At 32.3% G+C, this 21,235-nt stretch overlaps 1 protein-coding gene across 1 annotated transcript; it reads left to right on the top strand.

Moving 5' to 3' along the window:
• The first annotated feature begins 11,452 nt into the window (after positions 1-11,452).
• LOC7492490 (type IV inositol polyphosphate 5-phosphatase 3) lies at positions 11,453-20,427 on the top strand. The gene is made up of 11 exons (XM_024601598.2): positions 11,453-12,859; positions 12,937-13,102; positions 13,200-13,259; positions 14,133-14,205; positions 14,393-14,497; positions 15,050-15,902; positions 16,558-16,742; positions 16,927-17,035; positions 17,318-17,460; positions 18,423-18,657; positions 20,056-20,427. Exons 1-11 carry the CDS (start codon positions 12,830-12,832, stop codon positions 20,071-20,073), a joined length of 1,977 nt encoding a protein of 658 aa, XP_024457366.2. The 5' UTR covers positions 11,453-12,829; the 3' UTR covers positions 20,074-20,427.
• Positions 20,428-21,235: the final 808 nt, after the last annotated feature.

Here is a 21,235-nt window from a genome sequence, read left to right as displayed (position 1 = left end):
ATTTCCCATTTGAATCCCAACTTAATTTTTGTCGGTTTGGTCCCACATTTTAAAAAACCTTTTCTCCGAAAAACACTAAAAGACATTATTCTTTTATTGTGGCTCTCGTCTCGTAGCAACATGGATTGGGACGCTATTAAAGATATTGATCTTCAGAGTGTTTTTTTATTTTCATGGGAATTTAATTCGTATTGTTGAATTTATTAAGGATAAATCGGTCTTTACATAAAATTTTAGAACAGTATAGTGATTTTTTTATCTTTAAAAGTAAAATGACATATACCTATCATTTCAGGGTAATTTTGGCATTTCAAATTTAATTGTGAACTTATCTTTGAAAGACCAAAAAAAACAAGAAACAAGTGTGTAAGGGCATTTATGTATTTTTGTTTTGGTGTTTTAGATAATTATCAAATTGAGACAAGGATTGTTGTGTCTTTTGCTAGTTATATAATATTATTTAAATTATTAAATTAAAAACACATGGGACTCTAGAAAAAAAATTGTGGCAGGGAGTGCAACAAAGATGCGTGGCCAAATGGTGGCTTAAAAGGTGGCGATAGATAGAATCTTCTTGGTGGTGCCCACCTGACCAGGCAACGCATGTTTTTTCTCTGTCTCTGTTTCGCCATCAACGACTATTTTTTTTTTTTTTTGCACATCCCTTTAACTAGTTTTATCTTCAAATTTGTTTTCTATATTTTAATTAATATTTATTTTATTTAAAATAATTTATAATAAAAAATTATTTTTAATTTCATCTCCAGTTAATTTTTTTATATTTGAAATTTAATTCTTAGAAAATTTAATTCAACCCTTTAATAAGTGTTTTTTTCTTCAGATTTCATCCTTAGTTTTTTTATCAATATCTTTCTTATTTAAAGTAATTTATAAAATTATATTTTTTTCTCAATTTCATCTCCCAATGAATTTTTTATATTTTTAACTTGGTACTCATTCTTTTAATTTATATTTATTTTATTTAAAATGGTTTATATAATTAGTTTGTTTTTCGATTTCATTCTCCTTTGATTTTTTTCCTGTCGAATTTTTAGAATTTATTTTTTTATTTTAATTTTATTCTGCAATTTTATCCTTCAACATTAAATTTGTCAGGTGATGACCGTCTTGATTGAGCACAGATCTATAGTTTAACGTGTTGCGAGTTTGAGATATTAATTCAGGGTTAGGAGGTTTGCCCGGATTTACTTGGTTTTTTCATTTCTTTTTTTAATTTTTTTTTGTTTCATCATCCAATATTTTTTAACTCTTTCGATGAGACTTTTCTGACTTTTTAAGAGTATTACAAGTTGTCTCGGGTTTTTTTTTTATTTTGGCTAGATCTACCTCTTTTAAAAAGGATTTTTTAAAAAATTAAATTAAATTATTTTATTTTATCTTTAAATATTAAATTGATATAATATTGAAAGAAAAAAATAATAATAAAAGAGAACAAACATAGAAAAAAGAGCAATGACAACTTGCTAACTTATAAAAATGATACGCTTGTCAATGTGGAACATATAAAATTAAATGAAGAGTTTTCTAACTAAAAGCTCTAGGATATTTTTGGTAGTATAATAGCAGTTATTTTTTTAAAAAAATTTGTTTGAAAAATATATTAAAATAAAAAAAAATATTTTTTTAAATTTATTTTTAACATTAACACATCAAAATAATTTAAAAACATAAAAAAATATATTAATTTAAAATAAAAAAATAAAAAAAATTTAAGTTTTTTTAAAAATATTTTTTTTTAAAAAAAAATAAGGCTCCGCAACTCCTGAACATTCAACGACCACACCAATCAGAAACAAGTTTATAAGAGGAATGGGTTGACTCTTACTATCTAAAAAACACATGCGATGTCTGAGAGCTTGACATTAGACTTGAATTATATATATATATATATATATATATATATATATATATATATATAGAGAGAGAGAGAGAGAGAGAGAGAGAGAGAATGAGATGGTTCATGTAGGGGGGGTGATAATGTGCTACTAAAGGACAGACAAAACATCTAAATTATTTCATAAAATGCAAAATTGAGACAATTGCAAGCTTTTCAATGGTATCATCTAACGATTATAAATAGCAGCACCAAACATGATATATTAAATAAAAATGTATCGGTTCTCGTGTTCGTGATGGTATTCTTGACTTCTATACCAAAAGGGATCCAAAACAATTCTTGAGACTTGACTTTTTTGCACCAGTGAAGAACGCATAAAATACAGAAACTGCTGGTGCAAAACAGCCAAGAGATCACGTACACCTGCAGATACTCTTTTTTATATATATTTTTATTAGGGAACCGGCACCAAGAAATTAAGATTATCTATCCTTCAAATTTTATTCAGGGCGTTCATAATTCAATACATCAAACTATAAAGTAATGTCAGGGTGTTCATCAATATTAAATCACCGACAGGAATCAAAATCCTCAATAAATGCAAGCTCGTATTTAAGTAAACAGGAAACATGCCACCCCTTCATTTCCCCCCTTCCACGTCGCAGTTTTGGTGCGGCTGCAATGGTGAAGACGACAAAAACACTTGTCCAGATTTTTCGTTGCCTATTGACAATTCAGTGGAAATTTAAAACATTGCTTTCGATGCAGCTTAGAGACTGTATCTAACATGGATGTTCAGATGTTGTTTCAGAAGCGTGGTGTGAATCGTATTTAATAAAATTTTGATTTTTTTTAGTTTAAATTTAATTTTTATATATATTTTTAGATTGTTTTGATATGTTAATGTTAAAAATAAATTTTAAAAAAATATTATTTTAATATATTTTTAAATAAAAAATATTTTAAAAAACAGTTATTACCACACTCTCAGATACAAACTCAATGTTTGGAACGCGGTTTAAACAAGAATTTAAATTTTTTAAAAAAGTAATTTTTTATATTTTTAAATAATTTTTATATTATAAATTTTCCCTACTTTTATACAGCTAAGAATCTAACGAAAATTATTCGTCGTCATAGGTCTTGTAATAATGCTCCTTTTTTTGCCATATAAAAAACGAAAGAATAATAAAGAAAAAAAAACAGTGACACATCACAGGCATGATACTGGCCATAGAAAGAATCCTATGGCAAGAAAATATTTTTTTAAAAAAATCATAATGTCCCTCCGGACCATGATCTTACCCGTCTCTATGGATATATAGACACGTGTAGTCTCTCGATTGATCATCGAATATTAATTAGATTTCATGAGGTTGACGGTTTATGTCTTGGGAATAAATTAAAGAGGCTTGGCTATTTTTATTTTTTTTATTCTTATAGTTCAATGTCACCTGATTTATATTAATTGTAAGAAGGAAGGCATAAACTGACAAATTAAAGTGCAAGTGTGGCTTTATTATTGGACCTCTTGCTTAATACCTTGAACTAAGTATATCTATATGTGTAATAATTATGAAACTAAAGAAGTAAACCCTAAGATTACAAATTAATAACTAATTCCTTTGAAAATAATAATTGATTGTTAACAATATATTAGGTGGCAAGTGATAAAAGTTTGGAATCAAGGGATTTGCTTTTCATGTGGTTGCTAATATGATGATCATTAGAGGTTTACATGATCATTAACTTTAGAGCACGTGAGATTAATTGAGGTATACACAAACTGATCCGGACATCCACGTTAATAAATAAATAAATAAAATTAGTTGTTGTTTCAATCCATTTGCCATGCGCACAAAGCACCGCATATTGTCGATCGAGATAATCATGCTTCTAGTATTTGCACTTCATCACAGAAATTTAGGTAGATGAGATCAAAGAAATATATTGATTCAATTTTGTTCTGGTAGTCTGGAGGAGAAGGAAAACGAAAAAGGACGCAGTCTCCTGAGAAATTGGAAAAAAAAAATGAGAGTACAAATTGATGTGGTTTTTTATCAAAAGAAAAAAAAGTTCACGTTATGGATAGAACGAAAATTAAATGAATTCTAAAAATCACTTTCTACCTATCAATTTTGAAATTATTTTTTTTAGTTTAACGTGGGTGTCCGGACTAGTTTGCGCGCACCTCGACTAATCTCACGGGCCCTGAAGTTAACGACCATGTAAGCCTCCAGTGGCCATCATATGAGCAACCACAGGGCTCAAACTTGAGATCACAGAAGGAGCAAATTTTTTAGTCCCAAACTCTTACCACTGGGCCACCACCTAGATTGTTTCAATTTTGAAATTATTAGTTTTGGGGGTGCTTGTAAGAATAGTAATAGTTGATTTTTAATTTATTTATTTTTTAGAAATATATTAAAAAATTTATTTTAAAAAATATTTTTAATAACAACATATTAAAACGATTTAAAAATATAAAAAATTAAATTTTTTTTTAAAAAAACTTTTACAAATTTCCATTTGAACCGTACTCCTAAATAATGGCTTCATGGATACAACCGGCATCTCTGCTTAGAAGACATGTTCGGCAAACTCATAATAGCATTTGAGAATCCAGCTCAAATGGTGTTTGGTAAAAAAATAAATTTTTTTATTTAAAATTAATGTTTTTTTAATATAAAAAATAAAGTTTTAATTTTTTTTTAAAATAAAAAAAATATTTTTAAAAACAAACAATAGATATATAAAAAACGTTACCCATGCCAAACGCATCAGTATCCATCATGACAACGTGGCACGGGATTCATAAACACGTGTTTGGTGCTCCTGATAGTTACAACGTTAACGATTGAGAAATTCCTTGCTTAACAAATTTTAATCGTGCCTTTCCTTTTTTTTCCATGATAATTACGCGTGAACCAGAACAATATTTTTTTCCTCATGTAATTTCAATAGCATATCTTTTACATTAATCTCGTATATTAAGATTAATTTAATAAAAGTCTTTGGACACTAACTCCAAAAATTAAATTCAAAAACTCAAGAAAAAGAGAGCACCTTCTTAACCATCAAGCCATTTAATATTAATTTATATTAAAAATGTCGTGTTACCCTCTATTACCATGGACTATATATTATACATGCGCTAGCCATCAATTCCCATAGCTAACACATGTTTAATGCCTTGAGTCCATTGATTTTTTTTTTTTTTAATTTAATATGGCCGGACCAACTTGCACACAATTCATTGACTTCTTGAAAATTCAGAACAAGTTGCTTGTTAATTACTTCACGAGGGGGCTTCCAAAATGTTACCTTTTGATGGGCAATTCTCACGCTTTTCAAAAAGTCATCAATACCGAGGAAACCGACATGCATCCTAGCAAGCGGGTAGATTCAAGATAGCGTGGGGTGTTCTGATCAATTCGAGGACACGTGGAACATGATAAGATAATTTATTTTTTTATATATATATTCCATCAATCAAATTGTCAAATTTATGTTATCCCGTTGCTCCAGCTTTTATTAAAAATTGAAAGGAGAACTCACTAGTGATGTTTTATTTGGGAGGTCGTCGAGCATGGATTGTTATGGTCATTTCAGTATAAAATTGACAATTAAAATATAATTATCATTAACAAAAAAATATTTGTGTTATGGTCCAGGACTGAAATTCTACTGGGGAATTCACTTTTCACGAGTACTACAGTATTCGTGTTTGTTACTGTGATATACATTATTATTATTATTATTATTATATATTTTTAACATGTACACACTAAATTTATTATAAAAAAATTATAAAAATCATGGTTTACAGACCCGACCCGGTAGCCGGTCCGGTTCAAGACATGAGTTCCGGGTTTTGGCCAGGTTACCGGATCGTTCAGGTCAATTTTTTTTTTAAAAAATCAAAACTACATGTAAAATAAAAAAAAAATTAACGGGTTGTAACCGATTTTTTTGACCGGGTCTTACCGGGTCAACCCGCTAGGCCACATCGGGTTTTTCTTTTCCATGTTTTTTTTCAACCCGGCCCGATTCCAGCTCCGATTCAGCCGGATCCCGGATCGATCCGCCGAGCTGGGTTTAAAAACTACAACAGAAATCATCAAATATATATATATATATATATATATCAAACTATAAATCGTCAAATAGAATTGGGGTGCATATTGATTGCAAAATGGAGTTAAGAAGCCCAAAAGTTAATAAATGAAACAAAATGTTCAAAACGGCACACCCATGTCGAATGAGATGCTGCTTGGAAAAAGACGGAGCAATTTTTTACTAGCAGACATCATTTTATAAACAGCCAAAGAGAGGCCGTCTTTCACTCCATCTGTAGACACACGACAGTGCAGAGAAAGCTCCTTCCTTAGCCATTGTAGGCCAGCACCTTCTTTCTGTGGTAAAGAAGTAAAGCTCCTGCGTTAGCCATTGCAGAGACAAAAGTTGCAGTCGCAGACAAGGAAATCTACCTCACCCATAGTGAAGAGCTCCAGGTGAAAAACAAGAGGCTATCAGCCGATCAGGTATGTATGATCTGTTACATTTCTTATATATGTAATTCCTTCGTTACTTCAAAAACTTTCTTGATTTGCAACCCTTCATTTTTATATTTTTTTATACGTCCAAACTGCAAGTTCTGTTTATGATCTGGGTATAGTTTGCTTGTTTTCTTCATAGTTATAAGACACGAGGGTTCGACCCAGCCGGGTTGACTCGCTGGTATGCGGGTCAAAAACAAAGTGCCCTTGATGTTGTTTTGCTAAATAAAAAGATATCAGTTCGAAGTAAGACCGTCTTCTCGAGGCGTCCACCGAGTTGATTTATCAAACTAAACCGGGTTTTATAACTATAATTTCGATGACTTCATGGTGCGATATTGACTCAAGGGTGAGATTAATTTACTGGATACGATTTTAGGAATTCAGGTCAAAAGTCCCTCTTTTTCTTTCATTCTCCCTCCCTCCCTATTCATAGCAAAAATAATAGGAATAATGGTGCCCTGGAAAAGGGATGGATATTTTCATGATTTAATTGAACTTAGATATGTCAATTAATGTCCGAGAAAATCGATTCCGGGGGCATGGCAAGGGAAAGGATACCTCATCCTTGTAATACCGATTAGGGATTAACTCGACATGTGATCTAGATTCTGATGTATATGATTCAGAGTGTTGATTTAAGGTAATTTAATTTTTATTTTTTTTAAAATTAAAATACTATTATTTTGATAAAATTAAAATACAATTATAAATCAGCAGAAATATTTTATGATTTTAATTCTCTAATGTCTTTATAATTTAATCTTTTTCTAATTTCTAAATTATTTCATATTTTTTTCTTTATTTTAATGTAAACCATTTTTAAAAAGAAAAAAAAAATATTTCTTATAATCTTTAATACAAATGATATATTTGAACCTTTTAGTTAGGCTAGAAAGCTTGATCTTATCAAATTATTTTCAAAGATTCTTATCTTATCAAATTTTTAAAAAAATAAGAATTAAAAGAAAAATTATCTTTTACCTTGGGTAACGTGAAGAGAGAAGTTGATATTTGATTGGATTTTTGAAGAAGACAACTGAAATGACAGGGGAAGAAACCTAATTGAAATTAATACTATGTTTTTTTCCTCGCTTGATCATAGCCCCGAATGCACTAATTAAGTCAGGTATGGATGTGACCACAAATTTACATTATAGTAAAAGTAACATGAATTATTACAAAAAGTCAAAAACATCTTCATTACTGGAGCCCATTCATGTAATTTAAAAGGCGGATCATGCATGGGTTAAGGGAGTTAACCCTAACTTAGTCCCTATAATTTGAAAAAATCAATCAAGTAGTTCCCATGATCTCGAAAACCATATATGTACTCTATATATTTTTAAACATGCTTATAATTTAATTTTTTTTCCAAGAATATTGAGTTTGACCGCAACGTCGGTCCAAGAGCAGTGGGTTAGAACATTGGATCCAAAAATCTTGGATCCGGACACTAGACTGAGAGCCTGGGATCTTGTTGTTATGCCTGACTCGAGTGTTTGAGGTTTGACTACTCTATTTGACCGAAACACTTAGGGTATGACAGTCATGCCTGATCCCGGTACTAGGTGTCTGATAGCCATGTCAAGCCCTAACACCTGGGGCCGACAGCCTTACCATGAACCAACAAAATCCGAACTGACTATTTTGTCTCTAGTTATTATTTCAATGTCAAATGCACTTCATGAAAAAGACAATTTCATCCCCACTGCATACTTAACAAGTTTTTTTGGCAAGGATAACTTCATCATTACACTGCTTCAATTCACAGTAATTTGTGTCTAACTCAACGATGAGAGAGTCACTGAGCCCTTTTAATATATTTTAATATATTATATAATAGGGGACTATCTTATCTGATTGCTATAAAAAAAATCCATCCACAATATAAACATATAAAATATTATATTTTAATCCAAAAATTTAAAATATTTAAATTATGTTAATTTTATTTAGAAGAAAGAATAAACATGATGAGATCTGAATTCATGATTGTTTTGTTAGTAAGATTTTGATATTATGTCAAATAATTATTTTAACTATAATTATTTTAACTAAAAAAACTTGAGTTATTAGATAAATTTTTAAAATATAATTTATATTATTCTAAAAAAAAATATCTCACAATACAATAATGACTAAGTGGTTGTTTGGTAGTGTGGCTGCGGGTGAACCTCACCCGCAGCCACACTACCTAGTGTTTGGTTAAAGAAAAAGCAGGGTATTTTGCTGGTAGAGCCCACTGATATTTGAGGCTGCACCGCAGGTTTTGAGAAGCAGCAAAATGCTGCTTCTCATGCTGCTGACCCAACGTTAACAGTGGAGCCATGCTCCACTGCGCACTGTTCACTAATTGAACAGTTAGTTTTTTTTTTTTTGAAAAACTAGTGCGCAAAGTTTTTGTTTCCTAAAAAACTAGTACAGTTAATTAATTGCACTCGTATTGTTCACGTGAAATATATATATATATATATATTTAAAAAATTAGTTTAACGTAAATTAAATTTATTCGTACAGTAATCTCAATTTTATTTCTGATAATATTTTACTTAATTTTATTGCACGCAGGATAAATCATGATAACTGTAGTTATTGTCGAATGAATTTTGTACATAATGAAATTGTTGATTTTTTTTTAAAAAAATTGTGTTTTACTCGAAAAACTAGTACTTAATATTATTTAATAACACTACATAAATTAGAAGGATATCGCATAATGAAGTAGCATTTGTGAAATTTGATCGCAATTCCAATTATGTTATTGCATTAAAAATCATTAGTATTAATATATATATATATTTTTAATTATTTTATAACCTCAATTTGAAAATCATTTTTTTAACCAAACACATTAAACTACTTTTTCTTCAACCTCAATTTCAACCACAGTTTTAACCAAACACCTATTTTTTCAAACCAACCTCAACTAAAAGTACTTTTTATAAAATAATTTTTTTCAAACCACAACCACAAAAATTACCGCAATACCAAACAAACTCTAAAATAGTAAAAAAGAGAGAATGAAACCGACTTTTTTTTGAGAGGATGGAGGCTTGGCCGAGAGGGAGCGAGCGGTCTCGGTTGCTGGGGGTAGCGACGAGCTCTCTTAGCTTTGGCAGCAGTAATTCAAGGGGAGATGAGGCCTTTCTAGTTTCTATTGAGAGAGAAATGAGCTGAGCGAAAATGGGGGGGAAAAAAGGGGAGGGTAGGAATTTTGATTTTGTTTTGCGATTGAATACGTTCGGCTAAATTCTGATAATCTGCAACAGAAAATCGGTCGCAAATCCATTGCCAGTTACATGTACCTGTCGTGAATCCTGACTTTTTCATATCATTTTTATTTTATGTTAAATAATAAATAATATTCGGATAATAAATATTTAAAATTTTATAGATAAAATATAAATATTTAAATTTTATTTTTAATATAGTATAAATATAACAAAAACCAAAATAGTGGTTACTCCTGGGAATAAGCAAAATCAGGTGCCAGTAGATAGAGTACTTTTTATTAGGGGACCCTTGGTGGATCATTTAAAAACGGTGTCGTAAGCAAACATCCGTATTGTGACAATAATTGCCTTTTGTTTTCGGGTAAACATCCATACTGTGCTCACGTGGTTTCAAGCCGGTCCAGAGAAATTCAAAGAGTACAGTATCCTTCTAAAACTTTTATTGAGGCTATTTTGGACAGCATATATATATATTCTACTATTTCCATGCATACTTTGATGTTCTCCGTCAATTATAAATGAATGTTTTTGTGATGACATTATCTTTCTTTCTTTTTTTTTTAATATTTTTTTGATATTTTTAGATTATTTATATTAAAAATAAATTTTAAAAAAATTAAAAAAAATTATTTTAAAGTAATTTTTTAAAAAACATTAAAAAAATAGTTATTACTGTACCAACATTGCTTTATTAATACGTGAGTGATAATGAATGTCAAACACTACTTAAGAAGGTGTTGTCCCTCGAGGCAGGTGTGGAACTAGGGGGGGTCAAGCAGGGGCCGGGTCCGGCAAAATATTTAATTTTTTTTTATTTAGTATTTAAATATGAAATAATATAATATTTTTTATTTTAAATAAATAAACTTTTTAATTATTTTGTAATATTAATTTTAGCCTTTCCTATTAAATACTACTGTCTCCCCTGCCTCGAGGCATGGGAACTTGATTGTTATTGGTCAGAATAAAATATCCTTTGTGACGACCAACTTGTATATCATGTGTCTCCACATGTTCTGTCTTTTAATAGTCACTCGCTTTTATGAATAAAATAGGATTTTGTCTTTTGTTATTGGCATTGTTGGACACCAACAAATTATAGGAACTATCCTTCATGAAGTAACTAAATTGCTAAAATAGATTTTGCTTTCCAACGACCCAACTACCAGGCCAAAACATTAATTTAATATTTATTTATTTATTTTTATTAAATTTGATAACATCATCTTTGGCTGAATTTTCTTTTCTTTTGGTTACTATAATTATGCTGAAAAATATTTTACTAATATCATACACTACCTACCGGGAAAAGACTTTTTAATTATATTAAAAAAAAATATATTTTTTTAATCATGTTGATGATATTTTTGAATGTGTTATGTAAAAGATATACAAAATATAAATGATATAAAAATATTTGTTAATTACGTTGTCTAGTAAAAAATGTATTTTTTTATGATTCTGTCTTTTAAAAATCATGTTAATTTGTTTTTGTTTTAGGATTTTTTTTATTAACGTGGGTGTCCATGCTAGCTTGTATGTACCTCAACTAATTTTACGAGCCTTGAAGTTAACGATCATACAAACCTACAGTGACAATCATATTAATATCCACAGGTCTCGAACTTGAGATCACAAGGGAGTAAACCCCTTGATTCCAAACTCTTACCACTAAGTTACTTACTAAATAGTTGTTTTAGAACCTTCAATCTTTGACACCTTCGCTCGCAACGAAATGCCACATAACTTCGCGATCCTTAATTACGAAATCATGCAGGTGGTTGAAATTGATTTTTAAAGTGTTTTTTAATTAAAAAATATAAAATTAATTTCTTAAAAGTTTTTTAATTATGTTGATGTTTTCTTTTTAAAAATAAAATTTTTTAAAAGATATATTTTTAATTAAAAATCAACATTCACTTCTTCAATAAACACACTGTTTCACGAGATTTGCCCTGCCTGGGACTTTGTGGCTTTATTCAATATAAAACAAAAAGAAAAAGCTCACGCCTCACGGCGGATTAGAGAACATGGAAAATTAGCCATGAAAATATTTACACGCGCGACAGCCTTTTCGCAAGTGGGCTGTTGTTAATACAACCAAAAAGTTTCGTGTAAAGTGACAACATCATAGAAGGCTCATTTGCATCTTTTATACTATATCCTTAGCCACTAAGGGAATGCTGGGATTCCAAGGGATCTTTTCTTTTTATTTTTTTTATAATAGGGATCCTTTTTATTTTAATCATGTCCTGCTCAATGATCATGAATCATGATCATGATCCCTCTATCAAATATATTACTTAATAATATATTTTTATTTTTTAAAATTTATTTTTAATATCGTTACACTAAAAAGTCTAAAATTATAAACATTTAATTTTTAAAAAATTAAAAAATCTTTAAAATCATCTTTTGAACGAAAAACAAAAACACTCTACAATAAAGCGTAAGAAGTTTGAGGTGATCAATTAGTGTTTTCCACGAAGTTAATCTACATTATAACATAAAAAATGTTAATTTTCAATTCATTGATGGGTTTCCACTCTTTGGGTGGGAAGCTTACATAAGAACCCCTGTGGGACGTGATTGGTTAGCGACGCCCCTTTGACGCCGCCGTGCTACGGGTACCCCGTCCCAATTGGATGGCTAGGGTTTTCTTCGTATAAAAAAGAACACATTCATGGCTTAAATTTTTCCGGACAAAGATTATCATCGACATTTTGTTTTCACCGGGACCATCCTACCGTGGGGACACATACAGTTCACCCATGAACCGGAGCCTAAAACACTCTTTCATGGCTTAAATTCCAAGCGTTGTTTTGTTTAAATTAAAATGCCATGTGAATTTGTAACCATAAAAGTAGGCGTCGTGGAGCTGGCGTACTTTAATTAAAATTTATTTTTTCCGAGTATTACCTCCAGTTAAGCAATTAAGCTCCACAATTGGGTTGATCAAGCACTCGATTATTTAATTAAGTAAATTAATCACACTACCGTTATTCGGAACGAAATAGGTGGTTAGTGGTTAGCTCTTTAACTTAACCTGCGCATACTCGCTCTCCCTCCATTTCTCTTTAGCCACTGCGATCTACTTCGATCTCTCTTTCTAAACTCCTTGAATACTTAGCTTTTTTTTTTTTTTTTATGGTTTCTAACATAAAAATCCACAGACCATGAATTCTCAGTCGAAGCAACGACCAGAGGTAATTCTCTCGTTTCCTTTTTCCAATATTTTGATTTGGTTAAATTTAAATGGAAACTGAGAGTGAATTTGGGGCAGATAAGTAGAGCTGAAACGTGTTGTTCTTTGGGTTATTGGTGCATACAGCTCTTTTGGCCAAGAGTGGTGGTTCGTAAATGGCTAAATATCAGCTCCAAAGACTCCGATTACAGCGCCGACTCTGAAGACGATTACGCTTCTTCTGATTCTGCTTCCGAAACCAATGGTAACGCCAAAATTCCGAACTCTCTAAACGTGAGAAAGAATTATTGAGTTTTTTTTGTCCTGGTTTTTGAAGGAATTTTGCTTGTGACTTGGTGCAGAGTTTGTTCAATGCCAGAGAGAATCGCGATTTGGAGGTAACAGAGGGGAGGATGTTCAAGGTGATCTCAACTTTATTTGCTTTTTATTACTCCTCCTTTTCTTTTAAGTTTTGAATTCGCAGCTGGAATCTTGATTCTGGCACTTTGAGTTTAAATTAATGGGTATTTCGATAGAAGATATAATTTTAAATTTTAAATTAGTGGGTATTTTGATTCATGATTTAATCTTGAAATGGTTACAAGCTGTTCATAGAAGCATTTGATTCTTGAAGATAGTATAAACTGTGCCTTTTATTCTGTATAGAATTTTATTGATTTTGGAATGTAGAAATATTTTTGTTTTTGTTGTTTGGTGGGATTATACTTTATGGTTTTGGGGATTTTAGAATTCAATTTTGGCATGTAGCTTAGTGAATTCCATAATGACTCCTTATGCTTACTTTCTCCTATAAAAGCTGGCATATGTAATTGAAAATGGGTGATGACGCCCGCTATATTTTGACTCATAGTTAAATGTAGGTAGGCACTAATGCATTTGCTATTACTTTATTTTGGTATTTGAAGAAATCTTCAAACCATGGATCCTGATGGTTTGTTGTGGTGGTCCTTTTGGTTTTCTTGCTTTTCTTTTCAATTTTATGCTTGATTCAGATTGTGGTACACGCTTGAGGTGCCTGCATGACAATATTCCATCATGGCATCAGAATGAGTCAATATATATATATTTTCCTGATTCCACTTAGATGCACGGGCCTTGTTTTCCAAATGTTATTAAAAAAGTACATAAAAAATGAAGTCAGCTATTTCCCTGTTTTGGAAGTGAATCAGTTATGGCTGCTTCAAACTTGAGTCAGCATTGTTGAGAAGTTTCTTTATACTGTATTGCTTTTTTTTTTTTTGACTTATTTCCTGGACAAATATTTTAAACTCCAGATGCTATTCCAAGGATAAGGAGACGAAAGTCAGAGACATTTAGAGCACAGTATATAAACATAAACGAAATCAGGTCCTATACCCTTCCCTTGTATCTTGATAACTTAAGAGTAAACTCTAGTTACACTGATGCTGAAGATTGTTGTTTTGTTTTTTGGTAATCACATTGCGATACTTGATGCTTTCTTTTTTATTGGAAAAAATTCTGTTTCACCTACTGGTAACTAAGTAAATTGAATTTTGACAAAATTCTTTGTCAGAATATGCGTCGGGACATGGAATGTTGGAGGAAAACTTCCACATGATGACCTGGATATCGATGACTGGATTGATACTGATGATCCTGCCGACATCTATGTGTTTGGGTATGTGTTTCCCTGCACCTCCTCCAATGTTGAACTTAGTTTATTTAAAGGTAATCTGCTATTTAAGACCTGAAAAAGGTAATATGTTCTCTGCCACGCAGTCAACGTTAATCTTATCTAAGACCTAACATCAATACAATTAAATATCAATCTTCATTGATACAGTTAAGCCTTACTCTAGCTAAGAAAGAATATGATCAATTTCAAGAGAACCCTATATAAATCAAACAGCGTTATTGATAACAGCCAAAGAGAGAGCATTAAGTATGAACCTCTAATTCTGCCTTGATGGAAACTGAAATTTCCACCCATAATTGTATGTGCTCATAATTATATGTGAATGATGTGGTTTCATATCCCCTTAACATAACTCCAGCAATTTAATTTACTTATTGCCTCAACTTGCTGTGTGTGTTGTTTGTTCTTTCTCATGAAATGCATAATTTGTCTTCCTAGATATGTCAATTGTGGTCTCAAACTGGTTCTTTGTTTTTCTCTGTTATATCCAAGTGATTTCACTTGAGAAATATGACAAATGCTTCATTTTTACAGGCTCCAGGAGATTGTACCCTTAAATCCTGGGAATATCCTTGGTGCTGAAGATAGCCGCCCAGTTCCAAAGTGGGAAAACATTATTCGTGAAACACTGAACAGAATTCGACCAGCAAGGACTAAGGTTAAATGCTACAGTGATCCTCCATCCCCATCAAAATTCATGCCATCTGAGGATGTGCCCACCATAGAAGAGGAGATATTACTTGAAAGTGATAGTGATATTGGTGAAGAAATTCATCCCTTGGATGAAGAATTCAAAGGTTTTGATGAACTCAATGATATATCAATCACAGGTGACATAAGCGTGAATTCTGGAGTTCCAGACGGTACTGTTAGCGAAAAATTACGTGAGCAAGTAGAGTGGGATTTACAGAAGCAATTTTCTTCTCCAAAAAAATTAGATAGATTAAATTGCTTGCGGACAGAAGATTCTGCAGGAGATGTAGAAGCATTGGCAGCTCCTCGAAAATTAACTAAAATTCTTAGTGGTTCTGAAAGGCTTGGCTTGAGCTGGCCAGAGCCCCCTTTAAACTTGGTATCTCAGCATGTTTTGCCAAGACCAAATTCCTTCAAATCAGTTAAATCATTTAAAGCAACCAAGTCTTTTGGAGGATATAGTTCTTTTAAGTCTGTCTCAAATGAAACACAATCAGGATTGGCTTTGTTTGCCGAGCTTGACTTTGAAGCTCTAATGAAACGGAAAAGAAGACCATCATATGTAAGGATAGTGAGCAAGCAGATGGTTGGAAGTTTTCTCACTATTTGGGTTCGTAGGAGCTTGCGTAAGCTTATCCAGAACGTAAAAGTGTCCACTGTTGGTGTCGGTGTTATGGGCTATATTGGTAACAAGGTCTGTTTCCTAACCTAATTTTACTTGCATTTTGGTCATATTTTTTCTTATGCTACCAGTGTGATGGTTCTCATATCACACACTGTGACAAGTGAGAGTTCCTTTCATATTTAGATTAAGGTCCTGTTTGTCTTTGTGGCCACGCAACGCTTTTTACAAAATTTGAATTTGTTTTTGCTTATAATTATTTTTTTTGGTATTTTTGGATTGTTTTGATGTGCCGATGTCAAAAATAAATCTTAAAAAATGAAAAAAATATTATTTTGATGCATTTCCTTGCAAAAAGTACTTTGAAAAACAATCGCTATCACAATGTCAAATACCACCTGAATTGGCTTTCATGGTTGAGCATGTATAGGTTAATAGAATGCGAAAGCTTGTCATGCTCTCTGAAATTTTTCACTGTCTTAACATTGTTAGGAGATTGCAAATCTCATTTTAGAGAAACTTTATTAGATAATGTTATGTGAAATCTTGTTTCAGGAAAGCTAAATGCTTAATTCTTGCTTCTGATGTCTTGTAATTGTTATCATGCCTAGAAATGGGTGAAAATATTTTCATCATTTTTGTTTTGAAATGCAAATATGCACTGCATCAAATCCTTTTTCATTTAAGGTAATCCTTCACATAAGATGACAGTTCTTCAATCTTTCAGGGATCAATATCAGTCAGCATGTCTATATATCAGACATCTTTCTGCTTTGTATGCACGCATCTCACATCAGGTGAAAAGGACGGGGATGAACGCAAAAGAAATGCTGATGTTCATGAAATACATAGAAGAACTCAATTTCGTCCCCTTTCCAGTGTTGGGCTTCCTAAAAACATCTATGATCATGAGTGAGTATATGGCATCTAAATACAAATGCAACATGTCTTGTTTTTGCCCCATATTAGACATCCTTCATACTTTTGAAATTGTTCTTTTCAGCCTTCGGGAAGCTTCTTGTTGCTGGTTGTTTGCACATTTTTCACTTCAGTAGAAGACTATATACCATAATACTAATCTGTATCACTTCTGCAGAAGAATTATCTGGTTGGGTGATTTGAATTACCGCATCAACTTATCATATGACAAAACACACGAACTCATCTCTAGAAAGGAGTGGTCCCAGTTAGTGGAGAAGGACCAGGTACCTAAGTGATTGTTAATTTCTTAAAGAAAATTATGTTATAAGACATCAAAGTATTTTCCCTTGTGGGTGATTTCATATGTGTGTGCGTGCATGTTCACACCTCCTAAGGTGAATTGTCTTAACTTTGAATTTCATTTTAATAGCATTGTTATTTTGGCTATTTTTTAAATATTTGAAAACTACGGGACTGCATATTTGTGGGTTTCTACAAGACTCAGTTAACTTAGTTGCTAGGATGCCACCGACCTGTAAATTTTCCTTGACATGTTACCATGGCAGCTTGTACGAGAACTAAGAAAAGGCCGTGCATTTGATGGATGGTCGGAGGGTACATTGAATTTTGCACCAACATATAAATATGAGATAAATTCAGATAAATACTTTGGAGAAGATCCAAAGGCTGGAAGGCGTATTCCTGCATGGTATGCTTCTGCATGATTCAAGTAGTTATAATAGTGTTTCCACTTATCTGCTTAGTTCATGTTTATTAGTTCATCTCCTGCAACTGTATATTTTATTGTTTTATTGTGTTGTTTTAGGATTATATTCTCTGTTGAAATGAACCCTATTCATGACTTTGTATTTACTGCTACGAGGTTTAGACGGTTTTTTCCCTCCATTTGTTTGTTAGTTGCATTCAGTATCTAGGATTATCATAGGTAATGTGGCTTTTGTTGCTAGTTGGCTGTTCACATTATCTTTTAGAAATGATGCGTACCATCCTTACTCTTGTGTCTGGGGTATGTTGTGGTATCATGTTAGATTTTTCTCTTCGTATACCATTCATTTTATTTTTACTTTCTGAGGCTAAGGTTTAGTTTGAATCCTCTTAAGATTCAAAGTTTCATTCACTAGTATTTTTCTTAATTCCTTTTAGGTTACCATATCCCTATTAGCTTTATGAAAACATACCAACTGATACACAAGCATTCCAAATGGGTGAAACTGCAGTGCCCAACTGGTGGTGTTTGGTGGCCGTCCCAGAATCTGTCTTTTGTCTATCATTCTGGTAAAGATGCTGGAAGATGACCATGTATAGGAATGACTATCGTATCAAGACAAAATAAGTTGCGAATTACTTAACCTTGAATGGCAAAAAGATCATCAGCCCTTCCCTGCATCCTTTCTCCCTCTTTACATTCACTTCCTCTTTCACCCTCAACTTTTCTACCACTAATGTGCTCGCTGTCACAGCCACCATTATTCCTGAACCCCCCAGAGAAAATTGAACATGGTGGATTTTAGAATATTATTCAAGTAAAATTTTATATTCTTCGCGTAAATTCTTCAACTTTCAACTTTTTGCTTAATAGCATGGTTGCATTATTGTGTGATTATCAGTATCTTCTATGAATATACACCAATGTGTGCACTAATCTTTCAGGTGCGATCGCATCCTTTCATATGGAAAGGGAATGAGGCTACTGAACTACAGGAGGACAGAGCTAAAACTTTCAGATCATCGACCTGTGACCGCCACATTTATGGCTGAGGTTGAGGTGTTTTCTCCTAGGAAGCTACAGAAGGCACTCACATTAACAGATGCAGAGATTGAAAATGAGGAAGTTGTGGCAGACTTGGGCATTGATGTCGGAATGAGCCAGTTGAGATTGGAGCAGGTGAGCACTAAGTTATGTTTGTGAACTGCATAAATGTTAACTGGTTGATTCTATGTTAGGTCTTAAAGGGTGCAGTATATAGCATTTCTAGGAGTGAAGTATACAGGGAAAGGAATCTAGAGTTTTTAAACCTTACTCTTACACGTAAAAAGACCTTAAATGAGAAATGCTGTAGCTTCTTCTTTGCATACAACTGCTGATTCTGATTGAAAACAGTCAGGGCTGTTTTCTTGGTCATCATAATGCCCCTGTTTAAAGCCCTTATGCTGCTGGAAGACATTCTATGAACTCATTTCACTGCAGTGTTATACATCTTTTAGCAATGGTGGTGTGTTTTATTGAAGTTGTCACACTCTGAAAACTATTATTTGTTCATAATTTAGATTAAAGTATAAATTCTGTTCCTTGCAATTTCTAATAGAAGTTAATGTGCGAATTCAATTATCATTTCATACCTTTCATTATCTAGGGCCTGGTGATAGCAGGCTAGTCAAGCAATCATTTTAGATGACATGAGTCACTGGGGCAGGTTTAGGCATAACTATTGGAATTTTAGATGACTTTGGGACTGGGTTGTGGCCCCTAAAATCTGAGTGGTGCATGAATGGGCGCACTTTGGTGAGCTTGACTTCTATTTGGTTTCCTGTCGAGGCCGGGCAAGGTTTAAATGGTAATAATCTGATCTTGAATCAGTACCAGTTTTATGCTTTAAAACCTCAGCTAGATTTCACTGGCCGTGAGCAAGATTGTGACTAGATAACCCATCAACTACTTACTTGAATTGTGTTGTTCTCACATAGAGATAGAAATAGTTGTATCAGGAATTTAAGACCTAGTATCTAGTGTATACACTATACAGTGAGTGGTTCCTTTGCTCAGATTTAGATATCGCGTTTAGTTATGATTAGCCTTGAACTTGGTATTTTGTATGTCTAAAAAATATACCAGGCCTAATTTTGTGTGCCCACCACATGATCACACGATGCTTAATTTCAAAATGCTGAAGAAAGCTTGATTGAAGAAAGCACTTTTTTGATCCTTTATGATCCCTCATATCTTGAAATATCATTTATTCAATTGTTGCCCAGCGAAAACAGAATCCTGGAATTCTTCCTTGGAATTTTTGCTTGAAATGGTTGCAAGGGATTATCGCTATAAAATACTTATACCCCTGTGGAAGCAATTCAAATGTTTACCTACTCAGTATATTTTAGCATCAAAAGAATGAAAAGAAAGCATAAAAGTTAACAAGAAGAGGAAGAGTTTCATTTATAGATTATTTGAGGGCAACCATTTACAGGCCCTTGAGTGGCCATGAGTGTATCAAATAGTTTCTTCTGCCCGGCTATTTTGGTTCTATATTGACTTAATGTATCATTTTGACCACAACTTTTACAGGATATCACTTTTTGGTAGCGTTGAGGAGGACTACCCTGTTATAAAAGCTGAGAGTGGCATCCTGACAACTATGCTATTACTACCCTACCTTAGATTCATTCATTGATTTTGTTATTTTTTGCATGATATTGTGCATTGAGCTTCCTGTGTTAATGTGTTCATAGTAGGGGTCTTTTTTTTCTTCAGAGAAAACATAGGAGTCTTTAACTGTAAGATTAGTTAGAATGCGCGGTGGCGTATACATGTGCCATGATGTATGTTATATGTATCAGAGATCAATCCACGGGGTTTATGAAGGTTTTTAATGTTGTAAAAAAAAGAACAGTTAATGTTTTTGCCAGTTGCTGCTGCTATGTATACGTGTGTTTACTACTTTACCTTGGTTAAACTGAAGAATGAAGAGCGTATCCTTGTTGTGAGCATGTTGCTCTCTCCTACGTAGAGAAATTTCTTCACACCAAGCAATAGCAAGTTGGCTGATTTGACTGTGCTTTGCTCTATTCTCTGTGTACTGGAATTAATTATCTTAGTTTGATAAATTTTTTTTTGAAAATATATAATATTTTTTATTTTTAAAAAATTATTTTTAATATCAAGATAATAATATAAAAACAATAAAAAAATTAATTTAAAAAATAATATTTTTTTTAAATACAAAAACAAACTCACTTTTATTTAAAAAATTAATTTTTTTGAACTCTTTTAAAATGCAAAAAACAAACTTCCTCTTAATCATCTTCTTATCATTAAAATCAGAGGGGTTCGATGACTAAACAAGAAGTTGACTGCATATATATATATATACTAGTTACATGACCCGTGTGATGTTGCGGGTCAATTTGTTTTGCATAAAAAATATTAAAATTTAAAAGTGTTAGGTCTTTCTGCAAAGCTATACCCAAGAGTCTTGGGTTTGGCTGCAACGTCTGATCTAAGAGTAATATTTATAATATTAATAATAACATTAAACTTACATGACCCAAGTTTAAGTGGGTTTGGCTACAATACCAGACCCAATAGCATTGGATGTGGGTCTGGCTGCAAGGTCGTGTCATAAAAGTGTGATAATTAAATAAATTAATTAAAAAAAAACTAACAGAAAGAAAAAAACTAATGAGAAAAAAGAAAAAAAATCTGAATCAATTGGGTTAACTCGCCAAATCAGGTTAACCCGTCAAAC

Source organism: Populus trichocarpa, chromosome 5 (assembly GCF_000002775.5).
Source record: "Populus trichocarpa isolate Nisqually-1 chromosome 5, P.trichocarpa_v4.1, whole genome shotgun sequence".
In the NCBI taxonomy this organism is placed as follows: Eukaryota; Viridiplantae; Streptophyta; class Magnoliopsida; order Malpighiales; family Salicaceae; genus Populus; species Populus trichocarpa.
This window is presented reverse-complemented; position numbering and strand designations above follow the sequence as displayed.